The sequence below is a fragment of the Anopheles stephensi genome, chromosome 2, assembly GCF_013141755.1.
Source record: "Anopheles stephensi strain Indian chromosome 2, UCI_ANSTEP_V1.0, whole genome shotgun sequence".
Classification (NCBI taxonomy): Eukaryota; Metazoa; Arthropoda; class Insecta; order Diptera; family Culicidae; genus Anopheles; species Anopheles stephensi.
The window spans coordinates 84181737-84201203 of NC_050202.1; the positions used below are offsets into that span (position 1 = coordinate 84181737).

Below are 19467 nucleotides of genomic sequence, written 5' to 3' on the forward strand. Positions count from 1 at the left end.
ACCTTTGCTATGTTACAGAAAAAAAACCAAAAGAGGGGCAGTTTTTTATTGCATAAAAAGCAATGCGAAAATAAGCAGAGAGCATAACGCACAGTGCCTATCGTAGTTGTAAGTGCGTCGCATGTTTAAATTTATATATTTAAACGAATAAATAAAAAGCTGTCCCCTGTTGATCGTTTGCGTTAGAAAGTGCCAGAAATCCAACCATACATCCAAGCCGGTATAAAAATTCGAGGACATCCTTCGATGATAGAGCTCGCATTAACACTTTTCCCTGCACTTACACAAATATCACGCACTGTACGATAGTCGTGCGAGCGCGCGCGCGAGAGAGAGAGAGAGTGGAAAAACAAGAGCACACACCGTACGCTCTCAGCCCCATTCAAAACACATAGGACGCGGCAGCATTGGATGCGAGGAATGTTGCTGTGTTGTGTTCAGAAAAGAAAGAGACCCGCTACGCGTCTGTTGTGCACGGTCCGTCGTCGTCGTCGTCGTCGAAAGTAAAATTTTCACATCTCTCCGGTTTTCCGAGAACACACACGCGGAATCACCGTGGGTTGGGTGAACAGTGCGATACAAGGGTGGAATGCACCGAGCATAGAATATATTGACCGCATCCCGTACAGTGAGGAGCAGCATTAGTGTTTGGAGCCAGTAATTAGCACGGTTTAGCTGGGTTTTTTTTTAGTGCAGCTGCGTATCTAACACCGAAAACGAGTTGAAGCAGACGTCGAACGGTGCAAAAGCCAAAGGGGGAACAACAAAGAACGGTCCAAAGGCAACGGGTGAAGAGGTGCGTGTACGCGGAGACGGCACGCGGTGCATTTGATGTTTTTCGTCGCTTGCTTTGTTATACGTGCGTTTTTTTTTTGTGGTTGGCGTGTTGTGTGTGTGATTAATTCCGAAAGTGTGTAGACGGGAGGAAGCCGTCTTCTTGGTGTGTGCTACACACCCTTTTCCTGTCCTCAACGTCGCCACTTCCCGACGCCGTCGCTTCCCCACCGCGTCTTGGTCGGTTGCAAATCGGTCCGATTTTTTAAAGGTGAAGTGTTTGATGGAAGAATAGCGAGCGCTGTCTGGCGAAGTGTGTGCATAGTGCGAACAGCGCGATTAACAACAACAGCAGCAGCAACAACAAAAACCCGCACACACAAACACAACGGCAAACTGCTCCACCGTCTCTAAACAGGCCCTCGGTGGGACCTTTACAATTTAGGCAATCTGCAAACAACACGTGCAAAAGAGTGAACGAAAGAGAAAAGACCAGCAGTGCACCAAACGGTTGTGTGTGAGTAGGTTAGCTGCGAAAACAAGAAGAAGAGTTGGTTTGTCCGTTGTGTCTGTCTCCTGTGTTTAGCAGCGCGGCCATTTTTGGTGCCACCTCCCCCCCCCCCCCCCTGTGTGTGTATGCTCGCTGCCGAAAGTGTGTATTTCCGAGAATTTCCGTACCGCTCTGGCCCACTGAAGTTCCGTCCTGTGTTTAGATATCGGAATACCCGTCGCGGGTGTTGATTGTGTTAGTACGGAGGGAAGGTGCGTGTGTGTGTTTTTTTTTATTCGCACGCGCGTTCGTGTGTGTTTTTCTGTGTGCGTGTGTGTATATACACCGACTAGACGGCGGCTGCCCCACAAGAAGCGTCAGCCCGTCAGTGTGTGCCTGATCTCGGTGTGATTTCGCTGCAACAGGCCTCGCGTGTGCGTGTGTGCGCGAATTTCCATCTGGCGGTTGAAATAAACAAGCCGCCAAACGTACAAGTGTGCACTGGGAGATATATTGCTTCAGGTTCGAGGAAAAACAATCAATTTGGCTGTGCCGCGAGTAGTAAAGCGTTTCCCTTTTTTTGTGAACGCGGACCGCTCAACCGGAAGTGGAAGGTGAGTAGGGAGGGACCGCCAATCTGCCGTAACGGAAATGGATTTAGTGGGAGTTTTTTTGCAATCTACAACACACCTGTTGAGGTCACTTGAGAATTAAAGAAGCGCTCTTTGATGTGTTGTTTTTTACAACAAAAGTAACGGTTAGCTTCCGAATCGCCACTGCAGTCAAATTGGTCCAGTAGGCTCTGTTTGTTTGAAGAGAGAAAAAAAAAACAGCAGTAAAGAAATGATCACGTAAACAACGATCTGCTATTTATCTCATTACATCCGCAATAAAGTTGTTGGCTCTAGAAAGGTTTTGAACGATAAGCCCTGAATGTTCTTGGTACAGGTCAGTTCTCGGAATTCTGCTCATGGTCATGCCTTGTGAAGTCTACTAATTGTATCTGTTACCATATCTGGGACTTAAAAGGCTTTATTCGGCTCTGGTAGATCGGCGTCATTCTCTTGACATGACTAGCGCCAACTACGCCAACAACGCCTGGCTAGTCAAACCTACTGGAAAGTAGTTGGATGAACGCACCAGAACTCACATGAATTCTTTTATAGCTTTCCGTTCGTTATAGTTACTTCTCTTTAGTTTGATGGTCATGTATCCTGAGGAACGTCATGAGCATCCATCATATTTCGTATCATGCCTGCTGTTTGTTTTGAGGAAACGGACAAATTTAAAACGAATAAAAAAATTAGAGCCAATAAGGCAGGATTCTAGGCAGGACCGCACGTTAGTGAGGGGTCGAACGTCTCCAGTTGCGTCCCTCACGAGAAGAATTAATGTTCCCAAGTGTCCATTACCTCTTCAAACGGGTTTGTCTCTGTGGCGTATATGAGTTCTCGCACCCTTTAATATTCTGTGCAGTCCAACGGTCTTCTGGTGCAATGAAATCTCACACCAAAAATAATCGCTAAAAAATCATGAAGATAATTCAAGAGGCCATTACAATAATCTTGAACAATTAAACTCGTAGATTCGAGCAAGCAACACATTTATTTTGTTGTCTGTTTTCATTCATGCCGGCCTGTTTTCGTCTATCAGCAATCCAAACATGGCCCATGTGCTTGCTGCGGGTTTTTGCCGAGTTTAGGTTTTCCTTTTTCGTACAGATGTCTTTCCTGGGCGCGAGAGCTGACGTAGGAGCAAACCAATAAAATTAAAACCACCTTCTCACTATCGTCACATGGCGGGTCCGTGTCGATGGGTAATGTGAGTACTTTTAGGTGTACATCCTCATCCAGTGTCACTATTTTGACATGTTGTTATTTTTGTCCTCTTTACACTGATAACAAAGAGTTGGAAGTGTTTTTCGTTTCGAATTTATTTCTCTATTTTTAGGCGGCCACCAGCGCCTCACAGTGGGAAAGTGTATTATCTGGCATTGTCTGTGTTTGCAAATAGTAGAAAAAGAAAAGCTTCTTCAAAAAAGTGCGATAAAGCATTACTGATAGAGGAGGTCGGGGCTCCTGAGGAGAGGAAAACATGATTTTTTTCCCCTCGTTTTGAAAGCATTTTTAATCTACGACCGTTTTCTCATTGTTTGTTATACCACTGGTTAACCTCGGTGTTAAAGATCGAACATGCAACATCTCACATATCTTCAAAGAAAACGGTTCTAATTAGCGTGTTTCCCTTCTTGCTTTTAGTGAATCCTCGCACCTTATCTGACACCGGAATACGTTGGCCATTGTCGGACGACATCCACCAGCAACAGCAGCAGCATCAACAGCGCAGTAACAATGCCACTTTCTATGGCTAAAGCATTGGCAACCGGTGGTGAAGACTCCGATAAAGATCGCTTGCTAGACTCGTTATCCCCGTTGGAATCCCGGAGCGAATCACCACCGATGTCACCGGCGGCGACACCACCAACGCAAACCACCGGCATTCCGCTAGCTGTTGCCAACTTCTCCGTGATAAACTATGGTAAGGGCAAAAAGAAAAAGTGTTTTTACTAGATGTGTAATAAGCGATAAGTACCGTGGGGCGGAAAAGCCACGAAGTCGCCACGTGATGAGGATCGGTCGCGCGCGCATTGCAAGTGATCGAACAAGCACGTGGACCGCGTGATGATGGCCAATCGGGGATCGGATGAATCAATCGTGTACCACTTCGCTCACCAGCTGTGCGTGAGTGACAGATTAATAGTTCCGCGTGTAGTTCGCAGGCTCTTATAACTGGCGGAGGCCCGATCACTCGGTTGGGGTAGGTCAATGCGCAAACGAGATGAAACGTCAATTTGAAATGAAACGGACGCCTCCGTGGGGGGAAATCTCTCGATCGAGTTTAATACGATACGGTGATGATCGCTAGCTGGGCTAGGCTCTCGAGCGGATGCATATGCGAAACCCTCGGCTCCCGCGATCGAAGCTCTACAAACACGAGATGAACGGGAAGGAGAGATGAGATCTCTGGAACAAGCGTTGGGATCTCAGGTCTAAATATCGCGACTTGCCGTCGATTTCTTTTTTGCTCTCCGGGGTATGCTCAAACACACGGTGTGTCCGCCCGTTGGCCACATGGAAGGGGTGCCAACTGTGTGTGTGTGCGGAGGCCTGTGCGATTTGTGGTCGTCGCCGTTTCATGGTGCACTCGTCACGTGTATGGGCAAGTGCTGTACTGTGGTGTGTTACTGCGCGCGCCAACCATGCGCGTCGGCCGCTGCAGTCAACGTGCTCTCTCGTCACTGAGAGTGCGTTTCCGTTTGCTTGTTTTTGCATTACGTTTAAGCTAGAGCGAGAGGCGCGCAATGGCGTATTCCGCACTCGATGCATTGCGAATGCATAAGGCCAAACTGCAACCCGGCCCGGCACTCGATTGTTGGTGTGGTTTGTTTCCATTGAAAGCGGCTGCAGCAGCGACCGTTGGAGAGATTCATCAGTCGCCAGCAGCAGCAGCAGCACTGGCTGTGGGAATGAAAGTAAAAGTTCTCCCAACTGCGATTGCGATGCACGCTCGTTGTTGAGCTGTTGCGAACTCGAGAACTGGTGACGGGGATCGCGGAGGAATGGAAGGATGCCGCCTCGATCGACGACACTGAGCACGTTATATAAACGTAATTCAGCTTGGATTCAATTTCTTCACTGGTTTAGGTCTGAAGTTTTCTTTAATCCTATCCCATAATCGTTGGGTCGAAAGGTGTGGCGGATTGGTTTTTGTTTTTGAGGACACGTCCAAACCAGCTGACATGTGTCAGTTTAAAAACGACTCCAACACATTTCATCATCATCCATCGGTTACGATTGGGGCTGAGCCGTTACTACTCCTCCTCGGTCGTCATCCTGCACGACCGGACGGTGGTCTGTATTCGGTCAAGACATCCGATCACTTGCTAGCACACGTGACGTACGGCGAACGTGTGGTTTTAAAAATGTATCGATGGTAGGGTGATATTAAACGACGTGTTTTTCTGTACTAGGGGCGACCACAAAGATCTTCGTCATCGCACGCTCTCACTTCCGGGGGACAGGCTGGCTACGGCTATGGACCGAGTGAGTGTATCCATCCGCCGTAGAAATGGTTCGACCGAAATGACGTCAAACTAAAGAGTCGTTTTGTTTGACGCAAAACGCGTTAAAAGGAGTGATTGGGGAAGGGGTCGATAGTCATTTGCTATCTGAAACAGATTTGCGATAAATATTGTGATGTTTTTCATGAATAATATTAATTTAAAGAGCTACGAAAAACATATCTCTTGTGGCACTTATCCAAACAACACGCAGTTTAATTATCTGATGATGAAGAAAAAGTCCTTCCATTTGAAAGAGGAATCACGCCTTCTCTATTCGAGATTTGAACCCAAAACCTGGTGCGTAGATGATCCGTACTTTACCGGCCTCACTGTTTGTGCGATCCGTATTGGTGCAATTAAAAGTTGCACTTATTGAAGCTGATATTACGAATTAGAGTTCCCATGTTAATTCCTTAAAATTAAAAAAAAGGTTTTAACTTTCTTAACATAAAAAAATGAAATGAAAACATCCCCATTAAGCTACACTGTATTACGTGAGCTGTATAGACAGCAGCGCAGTAAACGTAATAAACCAACACAGTAAGTCGCCGGCTAAGATTGCATTATCGCCTCCTCTTATTAGCTCCATGGAGGCATCCTGTCACACTCCCCCCCCACCCCACTCCCGCCTCCCCCTCTAACGTCGTCAAAACAGCTTCCCACTCACAAACATCAGACGACCTGGTCACAGGAGGCTGGACGAGTGAGCTCCTGTGCGCCCCACGGCAGTGAAAAGCGCTGTTGTGCATGGCCGTGGAACAAAGCGGACACGTGACCCAAACAGCTCGCGCTAGGCCTCGTGAACAAAAGCGTTGTGAGAGAGCGAGAGATAAAACCGACACCGTGGAGGACTCTAGAATCATAAGAGAAATCCGATGGTAATGAAATGCCGGTAGAAAGAAGGAAAACAATAACACACACACACACACCCCGAACAGGGTTGAATAAATAATGTATCAATTTCATTGCAGCTGATGAAGCTAGAACGGAAACATGGCACATGGCTAGTTACAGGCGTTGTGGTCTGTTGAGTGTTGCCAAAACGGATGCAGGAACATAATAGATCGACGTCAGCGGGGACCCGGTTGCTAACGGCAGGCGTTGTCGTGTGTTTGTCCGTGCGAAAGTGTTGCACCTCACGCGTGCTAGTGGCCGAACACGTGGTTTTTAGCGTCGGCTGCGCTGCCATCGGGCCCGGGAGTCCGTGTCACGGCATGTGTGTGAGTACTGTGCACTATACTTACGCTCTCGTGTGTCGCCCGGTTCGCTCACCACAAAGCGAACCCGGCTGACGTAAAGTGTCGTAAAGACGGCTATGTGTGACTTCCTGCTTCCAACCTGCTCCATCCGTTGGATGCCACCCTCAAAGAGGTGAAGTAGTTCCACTAAGCACCACCGGCCAGGCAGAACCGTTTTTCTCCCGCTCTTCGACATCGGTTGCATCCACGTGGCCGCGGACACCAGGCCTGGGACGCGCGAGTGTAAAAACGTGCGCTGAGCGGCTCGGTGCACGTTGTGTGCCGGATGGGTTTTACAAAACCGTCTGCCCTTTTCTCCGACGTGCGGGCCGTGCAATGTGCGGTGGCGCACCTCAGACTCTCAGACCGGTGTATCGCCTTCCGCGTTGATGATTAACAGGCTAAGGAGGCATTCCAATAAGTCTGATGTGGAGGGTCGTGCAAACAATCGGCGAGTGGTTTAAACTATTACCCGAGAGTATGCGAGAGGAGACGAGTTTACGGGTGAATGGCCCCACCGGGTTGTTGGGCAACTATTTGGAGAGGTAATTAAGGACAGGCAGGAGGCCAGGTGTTGCCAGGTGGACACACCTGGATACAGAGGCAGCGCTAATCTAGCTCTTTAAGACGTGGACTTGGCTAGTTGGAGGATGCTTTTCGGATTAGGTTCTTTATCAAACGGTTGCGATCTTTGCTTCCCCGACGCATTCTTACTTTTGTTCGAGTTGGAGGTTACGTCTGCGTGTTTCAGATGGCTTCGAAACACTTCACGATGCGAGAGAGTATCGTTCGTCTGTGCCACAACGCAGTCACACTTTGGCAGCGGAGGGAATTTGCTGATGGCAACAGAGAATGCTCGAACGCACATCGAACAGATCGCGTCCAGCTTGTTGACTTCACTCCAGTGGCCCAGAACGTGATCTTGCCTGGCCGGCGGTCACAGTGCGCGAGAAGGTGCGGGCGTGAAGTGCTCTTTCGGTCCCTTCGGCTTCTTTGCTGTTGTTGGCTATTTATTACCGGCTCTGCTCCAGAACGCAGCTCAAACAGAGCGCAGCGGAGGGGACTGTTCGGTGTAGGAGCGGGGGCGGTGGTTGTATTTATTTAAATCGCGTTCCAACTGAACAACGTTTTTTTGTTTTTGCATGACGAATGGCAATAACGGACAGTTCTAGTCACAGAATGAGTTCTAGTCATTATTCTGATGCGCGATGCGCGATATGATTTAAGCCTAAAAAATTGTTGTCGTGTGGGATTTTCGAAGTTACGTGCACTGCGTTATACTGGTGGGTCTCGGTTCATATCACCGAACGACAGTTCAAGTGGGTTCTGAGTCAGTTTTCACAACGTGAGGGTTTTTGCCACTTTGTTGGAAGTCTAGACAGTAGTGACTTCATGGGAAGATGCTTGGGGAATTCTCATTTGAGAAGATGCAATTAAAGAAGTAATTAGATATTCTGATTAAAAGGGCTTCATATCGCTCACATTGAACATACTGTGCGAAAGTAGACAACGCTACTTAAGATTGCTACTACTCTTTCCAATCTTTGCTCATGTAGGCAGACAGTATAAAGGCCTATATGTGCGATAAAAGTTAGAAGAGGCTGCCACAGAATGCACGATTTATTGGACAAATTTCCTGTTCAATTTTCGTGCAAGTATTCTGGAGTTAAGTTCGGTCCATGGATCATGGACTCTGATTAAATGAACTTATCCACTTTTAATGAGATTAACGTACTCCACAATGACGATATATTGATGTTCAACTATTCTCTTCTACTTACAGTGGGTAAAATTCAAAAGCAATCATCATACAAATCATCCGTTCGTTGCCGAACGCCGTACGACAGGTGCAGTAGCCTGAGGTCGTCGGTAGTAACGCCGCCCATCGTAAGTCGCATCGTGGAACACCAGATGGACGACACAACCAACTCTTCGACCTTCTCCTCGATGGAGTTCGGTTGCAACAGTAGCAGCAGTATCAGCAACAACAGTACCGGCATTGGCTGTGAAACCAGTCCCGAGACCAGCGATCATCAGGACAGCATCGATACGGAGGACGGAAGCATATCCGGGCCGCGGTTACGCAGCCGCCGTTCGATGAGCGTTTCCTCCAGCGGTTGTTCCAGCTCGATGGATGACAGAAACTTTGATTTCTCACCACTGGGAAGCATCATCAGCTGTCGGTAAGTTTGTGCTGCTACATCCTTATTTGTCATCCACCCCGGTACTAACTTCGTGTGTCGTTTGGCAGGTGTAACTCGTACAGCATGTCCGACTTTGATGATGATGGATTCCGCGAGGATAGCAGCGTGTCGTCCGCGTACGCCGTACTGTCCGGATCGCGATCCTATCAGCCGCACCACCCGCTGCATCACCACCACCAGAACGTACCTCACCACCCGAACAATCACAAAGGACTATTCGATATAGCGCTGAAAACGGTGAAACTGATCCGGCGCAACCAGGAGCTGCAGCTCCGGCTGGCCCAGCTGCAGGAGGAAACAAACGCCTTCATTGATTCGGTCATGGCGAACCCGGAAAATGAATCGCTCCGTTCGCATTTCTACAGCACACAGAACAAACGTTTACCGACGGTACCGGTGACGGTGCAAAAGTGAACCGCCACCACCACCACCCCTACCTTCTCCATCGGTTCCGGTACCGCGGATCGACCGGTTCCGGAGTAGTTTCGCACGGAATTAAAAGCGCCACAAGCTGAACCGTTAGTTGGCTGTTGAACAACTTATAGTTTGTTAGGTTTTTGTTGGCCACACACACCCTCAACACGGTTTAAATATTAAGATAAATTAGATTAGCTTTTTTTTATTTCACAATTCTCCCCCAACGTAAGAGAGAGGGACGATTTTTTTTTAATTTACTGCGAACAAAAACAAGCAGCCACTAACCTTTTCATTAATTTGTCATCATTGTAGTGTGTAGCAAACCACACTTATCTATATGTGAACGCTATTTAATCGGGCGAAAGTCTTGTTGGTGAACGAGTGCACGAACGAGAAACGGACTGTAGAACTGACACAAAGTGAAGGCTGAGACAATTCGCGAAGCCCGATTTATCACTGTAACATAGTGCTATGCCACTATTTCAATAAGCAATCAATTTATCGTGAGACGTAAGCATACTGTACTGGAAGAAGCTATTGCTGAATTTGTACGCAAACCCCTATATTAGATGGAGTGGGCTTGTATTGCTGCCATTTGAGTTGTCCGCTGTTAGCGTTGCTTTGTGTTTTAGAATTCGATAGAATCGATGTGAAGTGATAGGAAAAGTAAAACCAATCTTCTCAGTGAGATAGAATGTGTAACACAATCAAGGAATTGCTACCTAATTCCCCGTTCCAAATTCTCAGTGATTAGAACAGAACATATTTCGTTGCTGATGATATTTAATGAATGTGATTATGAGTTTGAACTTTTCCTTTTTCCTTTTAGCTGTAGCAGTTGTTAGAATTTGCGCACATTTTTTCCCCCCCAGAATCCGCTGCCACTTAAGTTTTTTTTTATATCATATTTTCAATTTAAATTATAAATTTTTCCCTAACGAAATAGCGGACAATGCAGTAGTAAGAGATAGAGCGATAGATACACACATTAAGCCTGAAACATTATGGACATTTACGTAAAGCAAATAATATTCTTAACATGCATGAGAGAGCGCGCGCGCGGTAACAATTTAGGATCGTAATGATCGGTACGTTAGACTGCTGTTAGAGCGTGCTGCGTGTGCGCTATTATTGGCCAGACAAATCTCAATCATATTTATGAACGATTAGGCAGCAAAAAAAAAAAAAAAACCCCGACGATGATCACAACAATGTGTGTACGCATTTCCAGTATGCGAAAGCGCGGTTGAATGAAATTCAGCCCACAAAATTGAAGAACGAAATCGCATTCGCTCGTACGAGCAGTTTGAGAGGAAAAGGGCGTGAGCAAACGTGAAGCAAACTCCAAGTGGTATTTATATTTAACTATTTAAAGTAAGTAAGGAATGCAGAAATAGATGAAAATCAAGTTTTTTTTTTCACTCTCCAACGACAGGCCATGTTTTGGGGAGTAAGAGAAAAGAGTAAAGCAACAACAACCCGAGGATGTTTTATAAAAAGTGAGAAAAACCTGTGGATTAATGAGAAAAAAAAGTTAATACGAGGTAAGTGATTACAATGTTATAAAGTAACGTACGGAAAAGATAAATTTTCTAGCTCAATATCTGAATGGAAAAGAAAAGAACAAACGTCGGATCGCTTTGAACGTGCGACATTTGTAAGGTTCCGCGGAGAGCTTTCTCGTTAACCCTTGTCGTGGCAATGGCGTCCGAACTGCTATGGTTTGCTCCTCTGGGTCAAACTTCATGCTTGTCTAAACTAATCACAATATACTTTATTTGGTTTAGAAAAAGCCATGAGCAAATCAACGTTAAATGATTGGTTCAAATTAAGAAAAATATTTAGCATGTAAAAAACTTTTTATTTAAACATTATTTGGTATAACTTTGTACATCTTTAAACTAACAAAATATTCTAAAACCCAGTATGACTAGTTGGATTGGCGTCCTTAAAACGCGTAGCATCTCTCTCTCTCTCTCTCTCTCTCGCTCGCTATCTCTTTTCTTCTACGGAATTTGATTAAGCCAATAGTCCTTCACCATGTCGGCCGCCTTTTCACCGACCATGATAACGACGCCATTCGTGTGCGCCGACGGTATGACCGGGAAGATGGAAGCATCCACCACACGCAACCCGCCAACACCGTGCACCCGCAGTTCCGGATCAACCACCGCGTCTGGATCGCTGGCCGGGCCCATCTTGCACGTACCGGACTGATGCTGAATACTGGCGCCAACCTCACGCAAACAGCAGCGCCAATATTCGTCCGATCGGAAACGGTACTTCTCACAGCCGTAGAACGGTGTGCTGAGCAGATGCGCTCCGTACGAAGCGAAGCTTTCCGACTCACCGATCCGTACCGCCATCTTGATACCTTCCACCATCGTGGCCAGATCGTCCGGATGATCGAAAAAGTTCCCTTCCATGTGTGGCCACCGGTACGGGTTGCGGCTCTTCAACCACACACGTCCACGACTCTTGGGGCGCATCAGTACAGGTGCAATGCCAAACGCGTGCTGCCCACGAGCCGGTCCAAACGAGCGTTCGTAGAACTCTTTCGTCATACCGAATGTGTAGCGTAGTGCGCCGGACTCGTCGTTGTTTACGGCACCCGTACCAAGCACTAGCTCCACGTCGGGATAGTCGTCCGGCGAGCGAGAATTGTTGGTCTTCACAAAGGCAATGCCTTCTGCCCCACCGGGTACGGTGAATGGACCGCGTCGTGCAACCAGGTAGTTGAGGAAGTTAACCGGCCGTCGCATATCCCGCTCCCGGATGCTTACCGGTTGGTTGATGGTAAACACCAACCCGGAGAGAGTTTGGTGATCTTGCAGGTTGTAGCCCACCCGAAGATCCTTGATTACCGGGATGTCTAGCTGTTCGAGATGTTCGCGCGGTCCCACACCGGAAAGCATCAGAAGCTGAGGTGAGGCAATCGCACCAGCCGCCAGAATTACCTCCTTCCGTACGCGAACCGTGTAGACACGCTTGTTCTTGGTGAACTCCACTCCATACGCCGTCTTCGTGGTGGGATCGATCAAAATCTTGGTAGCCCACGAGTGGGTCGAAATGTCCAGGTTCGGCCGATAGCCGACCGGCTTCAAGTAGGCACGGGCCGCACTACACCGCTCGCCATTAATCATCGTGGCCTGTGCCTTGTAGAACCCAAGCTGCACCGGATCGTTCGGATTTATGTTTCGATAGCCAAAGCTTTTGCCAGCCTCGATGTACCGCCTCAGCATCGGTGTTTCGAACGAGCTCTCCTCTATGTGCAGGTAGCCGTGAGGGTTGTCAGGCTTCCCCTTGATTTTCTCCGCCTTCTCGAAGTACTTGCGAACTTTTTGATATCCCCAACCGTAGTTTCCCGCCTGTTCCCACTCGTCGTAGTCACGCCAATGTCCGCGTCCGTACAGCAGGAAGTTGATCAAACTCGTGCCACCGAGCCCGCGTCCTTTGGGCCAGTAGCAGACACCCTGCTCCAGACCCTTGCAAGCATTACGCATCGGATCCGACCGGTATCCCCAGCTGTAGCCTATAATTATAAAACATAAGTTCAAGACGAGCAAGCATCCCACGAGATGTCTAATCAAGAAGGCCGTACCTGTAGCAGTGGTCAATCCCGCCGTCAGCGGAACGTTCGACACCATGTTCTCCTCCTTGCCGACCTCCAGCAGCAGCACACTCCACTCGGGAACTTCGCTCAAACGGTTGGCCATGACGGATCCGCCCGAACCAGCGCCAATGACGACAAAGTCGTACTCCTTTCGAATCTGCTTCGTCTCCGGTATCGGCACGGATGCATTGGGGCCCGTGCGCATCAGCAAGCTTAGCTGATCGAACAGCGTCTCCAAGATGATCGATTGCTGACCGTGCACGGGAGCAGCAAGCGTGAGCAGCGACGCCATTAGCAGTGGACGGAGCCATCGCGTGCCGACTGTCGCCGGTCGTGCCATCTGTGGAGAGGAGGAGAACGGTAGAGCTGAAGTTGATATCTTAATGATCACCAGCAATCGAAGGTAAGAAGATGTGCAGTTTTGTTTTTTTGTTGTGTTTATCCTAATGCTAATTTCGATGCCTCATAACACAGGGCTTCCATCTGCTGATCGATTGTGCAGGGTTTTTTTTCCGTTGGAGGACATAGCAGGTAATCGATCCATAGCAAGCAATTGGTGAGCAAGGTTTTTCATAGCACTGTGTGTGTGTGTGTGTGTCTGCATGAAACAAAGAGGCCTCAGCAAACGTCAAAGTCGGAATGATCGATTTGTACGAATGTGCAGAGACGGACATGGTGGCAATTGCGCAACGCAATAAGGAAACAATCACAGACGGACGTCAAGAAAAAAAAAAGCCGAACAGCGCCAATTCCAACTGCATGCTGAACTTTTGTTAGCTTTGTATGGCTTTAAAGCAGGATATTGTGAGGTGTGGTAAATTGAAGATCACGTCCGCGTCTTTACGATACCGGACGAATTTCTGCTGACTGACATCTAATGTGATGTTCTCGTGTGTTAGGTGTATAGAGTAACCTTCTGATTCTTCATTGGAATGAATTCCGTACTCCAGACGAAATGTCAAACTAGCCGTGTCCTTACGTGTGTCACGCAATTCAATCCCGCTCAGAATTCAGTCTGTTTCGAATGGCTCTGATGCGGGTTGTTGTTCTGGTTAATTATGGGAGCGCTCGCTTAGTGTCGACTTAGGAATCCATCAACTTAAGCTTTTTTGTTGTTGTGATTTTGAGTTTTAAATTATAGTTCTTGGCTAAACGCTTAGCTTAGCGTGACCTTTCCGAGCATCGCCATGTTTGTTTCAGTGAACTAGTAGTAGAAGAAGGTTGAAGCACTTTAGACTATTTTTCTAAATTGTAAATAATAGTTATCATTAGAACTAATGTGTTACACACTGTTTCACACATGCTAGAGTTCTACGCACGCTCGATGTGTTTAACCAATGCACAATGGTGCAGGTTTGCACCTTGAAAGCACTTACGTTCCACCGACAGATGATGAGTGTCCTCGTAGGTTCTAAACACACAAACAGCACTGCACTCGTCTCATGAACACGTACGTCGATAGGTACACGTTGCGCACGTCAAACAGATGCGAGGATCAAGATCGACCAGTTCGACGCGAAAAACTACCATTCGCGGCAAGAAACGAAATGCAACTAATCCAAAACGTCCATTGCAGGCGGCCTATCCATTGAAGTCCGTTAAGAAACCGTTTTCGACCGTGGTGGGATAACGTGTGCTCTATCAAAAGTCATCCAAACTCTGGGCCCGTCCAACGCGAGTGTTAAGCTAGGCGAGCGTTAGAGCGGGGATGCTAGAGCCGAAAGCCGCCGATCAACGATTCAGGTGTCCTCGCGATCGTGACAGATCGTTGTAAGCGCGCGCGGCGCACAGTATTTGGTGGGCTCGATCGCAGTTCTTGATCGAAAGCGACTGTAATAGCGACAGATGGGCGGGCATAAGCGTATCCAACAAGTACTAGACGCGCGTTTTGCGCGTATCAATGCGGAGCCACGATGCGCATCAAATTGTTCAAATCGACACCGATCAGTTACACACGATCGAGATCGCCGGCTCCGTTCGCGGCAGACCATTTTGCATACACACGGTCGTGCTTTACCGTGCATTTGCGAAGGTGAAGTTCAGGTGGGCCGGTGTTGCTCGCTAAACAGTATATTTGTACACCACTTGCGGACAGCTGCAACGGACCGTGTGACAGCAGCAGCAGCGGGCGATCCGACTAGACTTCCGAGAGGCCGGCAATGTGTTGCTGGAACGTTTGGCTAACCGGCCTCTAATCGCGTAAAGGCGATTGCGATGCGTGTTCGCTGGATGTAACCATACTGAATGTGGTGACCTACATCGGGCAAGTTCTCAGCCACGCGGACACCGACGATTAGGGGCTAGAATAGGCCCGGCGATCGACGGATGGCGATTAGAGGGTTTGTGAGCACCGCACGCGGAGAATGTCGGCGATCCGGTATCCGATCTACGCTCCAAGATCGAATGGATCCGGTTTGTCGACTTTCGGTTTCGGTGACCCTCTCCGGTCATCTTGCAATGCTTGTTTCCGAGCATGGTTGTTCGCCCCGTCGGTTACGCCACGACGGTAATGAGCGTTTAGTGCAAAAGCGTTTGCTCATGTTCTCTCACCTGGCCAATCGCTTCAGAATCTCTCCACCATTTTGAATTCTTGCATGGGCATCAGCGAATTATCGACTGAAAAGCTAGTCACTGAAGTACGTGACATTTTTATAGATGACAAAAGTCCGAGCCAGCTGCAAGCTCAAATGTCAATAAACCTTAGGGACCGCTGCTTCTTTCACGACCGGTGGTCGCGATCGCTTTTTGTTGAACTCTTTATAGCTCCGGGAGCGTGACACGAATGCTAATGTCCAGTTCTTTGCGTGTTTTAGCATATTGCTAACGAAAGTAAAGGAAACAAAACACGGTGGGAATCTATCGGGCAATTTATCGGATCCTCCTGCGCGTGGCGTGAACCGTATCGAGGCGAGTCCCACTAAATCGAGATCATTAGGACCATGATGCCATGATGAAACTGCAGGAGCTTTATTGGTTTATGGACTGGAGCCCGTACAAGATTAGGTTTCGCTTTTGGGGTTGTCTTTCGCAAAATGAGTGATTTTTTTTCGCTTCACCAGCGCTCCTTAGCGCATCTAGTGTCAAAAAACCCGTTGCGTTGCTGCGACTCTCCTTTTCCCAGACCGATCGGCTGGGACCGGTCTTCTTGAACGGTTGGGGCGCTGACTCGCACTCTCTTACCAGCAACGTCAGCAAATCAGATACAGCCTTGACATAATTAAATTTGGCATCGAAACACACTCCACTTCGATGGTCCCGATTTTAATCCCGATTTTGTGTGTGTCGTCGATCGATTTTTGCTGGACTTTATGAGGGCTGAGTTGGGTCCTATCGTTAGCTGTCGCCCACATGTGTGATATAAAGCAGAATAGATGATGAAATCGAAAACACCGAATCGCGGAACACTTCTCCGTCCAAGTAAAAGTAAAAGTATTGAAAGTTAAAATGTCTTAATAAAATCGTAAAACAAGCGTTCCCGCTGTAACGGTACGCTGTCCTTGAAAACAAAATGGCTCGAGATCATGTACGCGTACGGTGGAAAACGATTAAAATTAAACTTTTCTCTTTCTCTTATTTTCCGAACCGCCCAACCCCGTTTGTGGGGGACCCCGGTTATCGAGCCATGTGACCGAAAATGGAGGTCATTATTTGGTGCCTTTTTACCGAAAAAGTGGCACTAAAACACAGCACCAGCACGGGAAAGGAGAACGGGTTTATCAGTTGTTTGGAGCTGTTGCCGGTTGTTGCCTTGGTGGTGGTGCGTGCTACCTGCCTTCATTGATATCAAAATACCGCGCGTCGATTGGTAAAAGTTACTTTTTTGGTTGATCTTGGGTAGGTAGGTATGACAATACCACCCCTTGTGTCTTGTGGGCAGTTGTCTGTTTTCGTATGTGGGGGTTAGTGTGGCGCTTCCGTGGAATTTACACGATCACCCCCTCCCTTCGGCAAAAGCGGAAGAGAAGCCATGAGGGTGTGATGCGAGCTTGGGGTTCACACACACAGAAAATTAAGGGTCTCGCGTTTGAACAAAGAAAGGAGACTACGTGTTGAAGTGCACGACATCCGACTCTCGGAGGCACCCATATCTGAAGTTTAGTTGACAAGTCTTCTACATTAAGAAGACCTGACACTGCTAAGAGCTTAAACCTTAACTACTTACCTACCTTACCACCTGCTGCTTGGCAAAAGTCTTTGGCGTTATTTATATCCAACAAAACCGGATATAGCCGGAGGCTAGTGAGCATCCACAAAGTCAAGAATTGAACCTTGGATCAGGCTTGTCATAAGACAAATGAGCTAACGACCCTACCAAACGAAAGGTTCATCATGCTGCAGTTCGTTTGCAGATTTTTATATGCTCATGGCTATGATTCTGATGACTACTATTAACGCTCACTTAAGCCTAGCCCCATCACGACATGTGACACGATCGCGTGACAAACGAGCTAGACGAGCTCAAAATCAAGTGCAGTTACGGTGCGGATTCACTGCGAGAATACCGTTGCACTGTTTCGAGAGGGGGAACCGTTTTCTTCTGCAACTTGAACGGTGTGCATATGGTGATCAAGTTATCCTTGAGGTGTTGTACGATGCAGCTCAGCCTGCATATGATCGTCCATGCAAGATGGAATTCAAAAAAAAGACGGTTAATTGTCAGAAGAGAAGCCGTTACAAGGTGAAGATGACGGGGTAAGAAAAACGATCCCTATACCTGTAGCCCTTTAACCCATGTTCGGTTCTGCGATCGTATGCATCTTCAATCTCACCTTTTTTGCATCAGCTCTTTTTGCTGGCGATCTTTCATCTTAGCGGCACGATAGTGCGATAAGAAAATTATGTCACTTGCTTGCAAAATAAACAGTAACGGTAACTCGGTCGATGCCCAATTTTGGTATCAATTTTAAAACGAATGACAAATTATCGATACACACACCCGCCCGCCGGTGTAAAGTGGGACGCATCAGCATGAGATGCATCCATTGCTGGCTGTACTTTTGTTTACGGTAGCCCTTTTTTGGGTGTGTGTGTGTGTGATCGGCCCAGGGAAGAAGGATCGGTTTTATTTGGTGACAGCTGATCGATCGAAACGACGAGGCTACCGGTATTATTCTATTCAGTGGAATATATTGTGTAACGCCGGATTGTTAAGGCTCGTTATTTATTCAACGCCTTATACTGCTCTGGGTGTTGAAATTATGGTCGAATCTTTATCGAACACTGTACAATAATATCGACGAAAGGAAAGCATATTTTGTCAAACGCACCGACACGTGACGCGTTAATTTAACCACAACTTGCGACCAAACAAAGCCGCCGGTCTCATGAAATCCTCGCCAATTGCGTAACGCGTAACGCAATGAATGAACGTGTGGGTGAAATCAGTCGAGCTCTGCTGCTGCTGCTGCTGCTGCTGCTGCAGGCTGTTGTCAATGGGCCTTTTCCTTGCGATCCTCGCTGACCGCTTATCATCCAATTCCTGCGAGCGATCCACCGGTGTCTAGTCTTCAACCTTCCGCCTAACGATCGGTTGCTTATGAATGGCGGGGTCAGTCGGTCATAATTGCATTAGTGAGTCGAGCTCTACTTTCGAGCGTGAACCGATTGCAGTGCAGCATCTCACCATCGGGGTGGTTAGCGGCGTTACCATCACAAAGCTTTTTGTGACGAGATTGGCACAAAATGAAGCCATCTGTGTTAGAATGCAGTGAATAGATGCCGTCGGTCGTTACGATCTTGGTGCGCTAATGGAGCAAAATTAGAGTGTAATAAGCCGGCACTTAACTTGATCGTTACAATCACTAAACTATCTCACAGCAAACAATTGATTGTGGAATGGATTTGGTTTTTTTTTGCACAACGCTGCCAGTTTCATTGGTTCAAATGTTTTCCGCGTGAATTTCGCGTCATATCGCGGATAAGGGAATCGCTGGTGACCCTGTCCCTGTGTTTGGCTGCTTATTGTGAGTAGTGATACAAGAAAAAAATGTGATTAACCATCAAGCCGGCGAGGCTGGTGGTGGCTAGCCTTGATGTGCTAATTGAGATGGTTATTGCTGCATACTGAGCAAAGCGCCAGCCCGTCACGCACCGACGCCCTGCGTCCAACGTTCGATGGTTTGTGCGTGGTTACTGCATGCTTTTCCTTCCAGGATATATACTCATCGCGACGCAGATCGAGTGTGTTGCAGAGTGTGCGTATCAGATGGAGCAACATCGCGCTGAGTGGAGCGAGCATGTAGCGCAACATGTAGTGGTTTCCCGCGCAGTAGCTTAATGCAGGGTTTGTCAAGTAGCAGGGACTAGAGCAGGGAACTCTTTTGATGATGCTCAAAGGCTTCTAGAGTTACTAACGAGGAAGTGAAGTAATTTTATGTGAAATACGCTTCAACGGTTTAAAACAGTTATAGAAATTCCTTTGTGGATGGCTTCTTAGTCTGTTTAGAGTTGTAGCAGCTTTTAGTTCTAACCTTGGGGCGTTTACGGACATCAGACATCAGACTTTCTTCATAGTCATGGCCTGCTATTTCTGTCTTGCTAGACTTATTGATACTGCGTAGTTGGAAAGTAAGTCTTCACTGCGAAGGGGCGGCCCGGATGGGATTTGC

General features: G+C 47.6%; 2 protein-coding genes across 3 annotated transcripts; one reads left to right on the top strand and one right to left on the bottom strand.

The window, feature by feature from the left end:
• The first annotated feature begins 420 nt into the window (after positions 1-420).
• On the top strand, positions 421-10714 carry LOC118507602. Of its 2 annotated transcripts, XM_036046274.1 has the most exons (4): positions 421-1878; positions 3523-3802; positions 8409-8808; positions 8877-10714. In XM_036046274.1, the coding sequence occupies exons 2-4, from the start codon at positions 3616-3618 to the stop codon at positions 9241-9243; spliced, it is 954 nt and encodes a 317-aa protein (XP_035902167.1). In that variant the 5' UTR covers positions 421-1878; positions 3523-3615; the 3' UTR covers positions 9244-10714. The 2 variants fall into 2 exon arrangements, with proteins under 2 accessions (XP_035902167.1, XP_035902168.1); XM_036046275.1 differs by lacking the exons at positions 421-1878; positions 3523-3802 and adding an exon at positions 7595-7908.
• A 380-nt stretch (positions 10715-11094) lies between these two features.
• Positions 11095-14511, bottom strand: LOC118503513 (glucose dehydrogenase [FAD, quinone]-like). Its single transcript, XM_036036864.1, has 3 exons — positions 14236-14511; positions 12848-13199; positions 11095-12778 (listed from the first exon to the last, which is right to left on the bottom strand). The coding sequence occupies exons 2-3, from the start codon at positions 13197-13199 to the stop codon at positions 11253-11255; spliced, it is 1878 nt and encodes a 625-aa protein (XP_035892757.1). The 5' UTR covers positions 14236-14511; the 3' UTR covers positions 11095-11252.
• Between the last annotated feature and the right edge of the window lie 4956 nt (positions 14512-19467).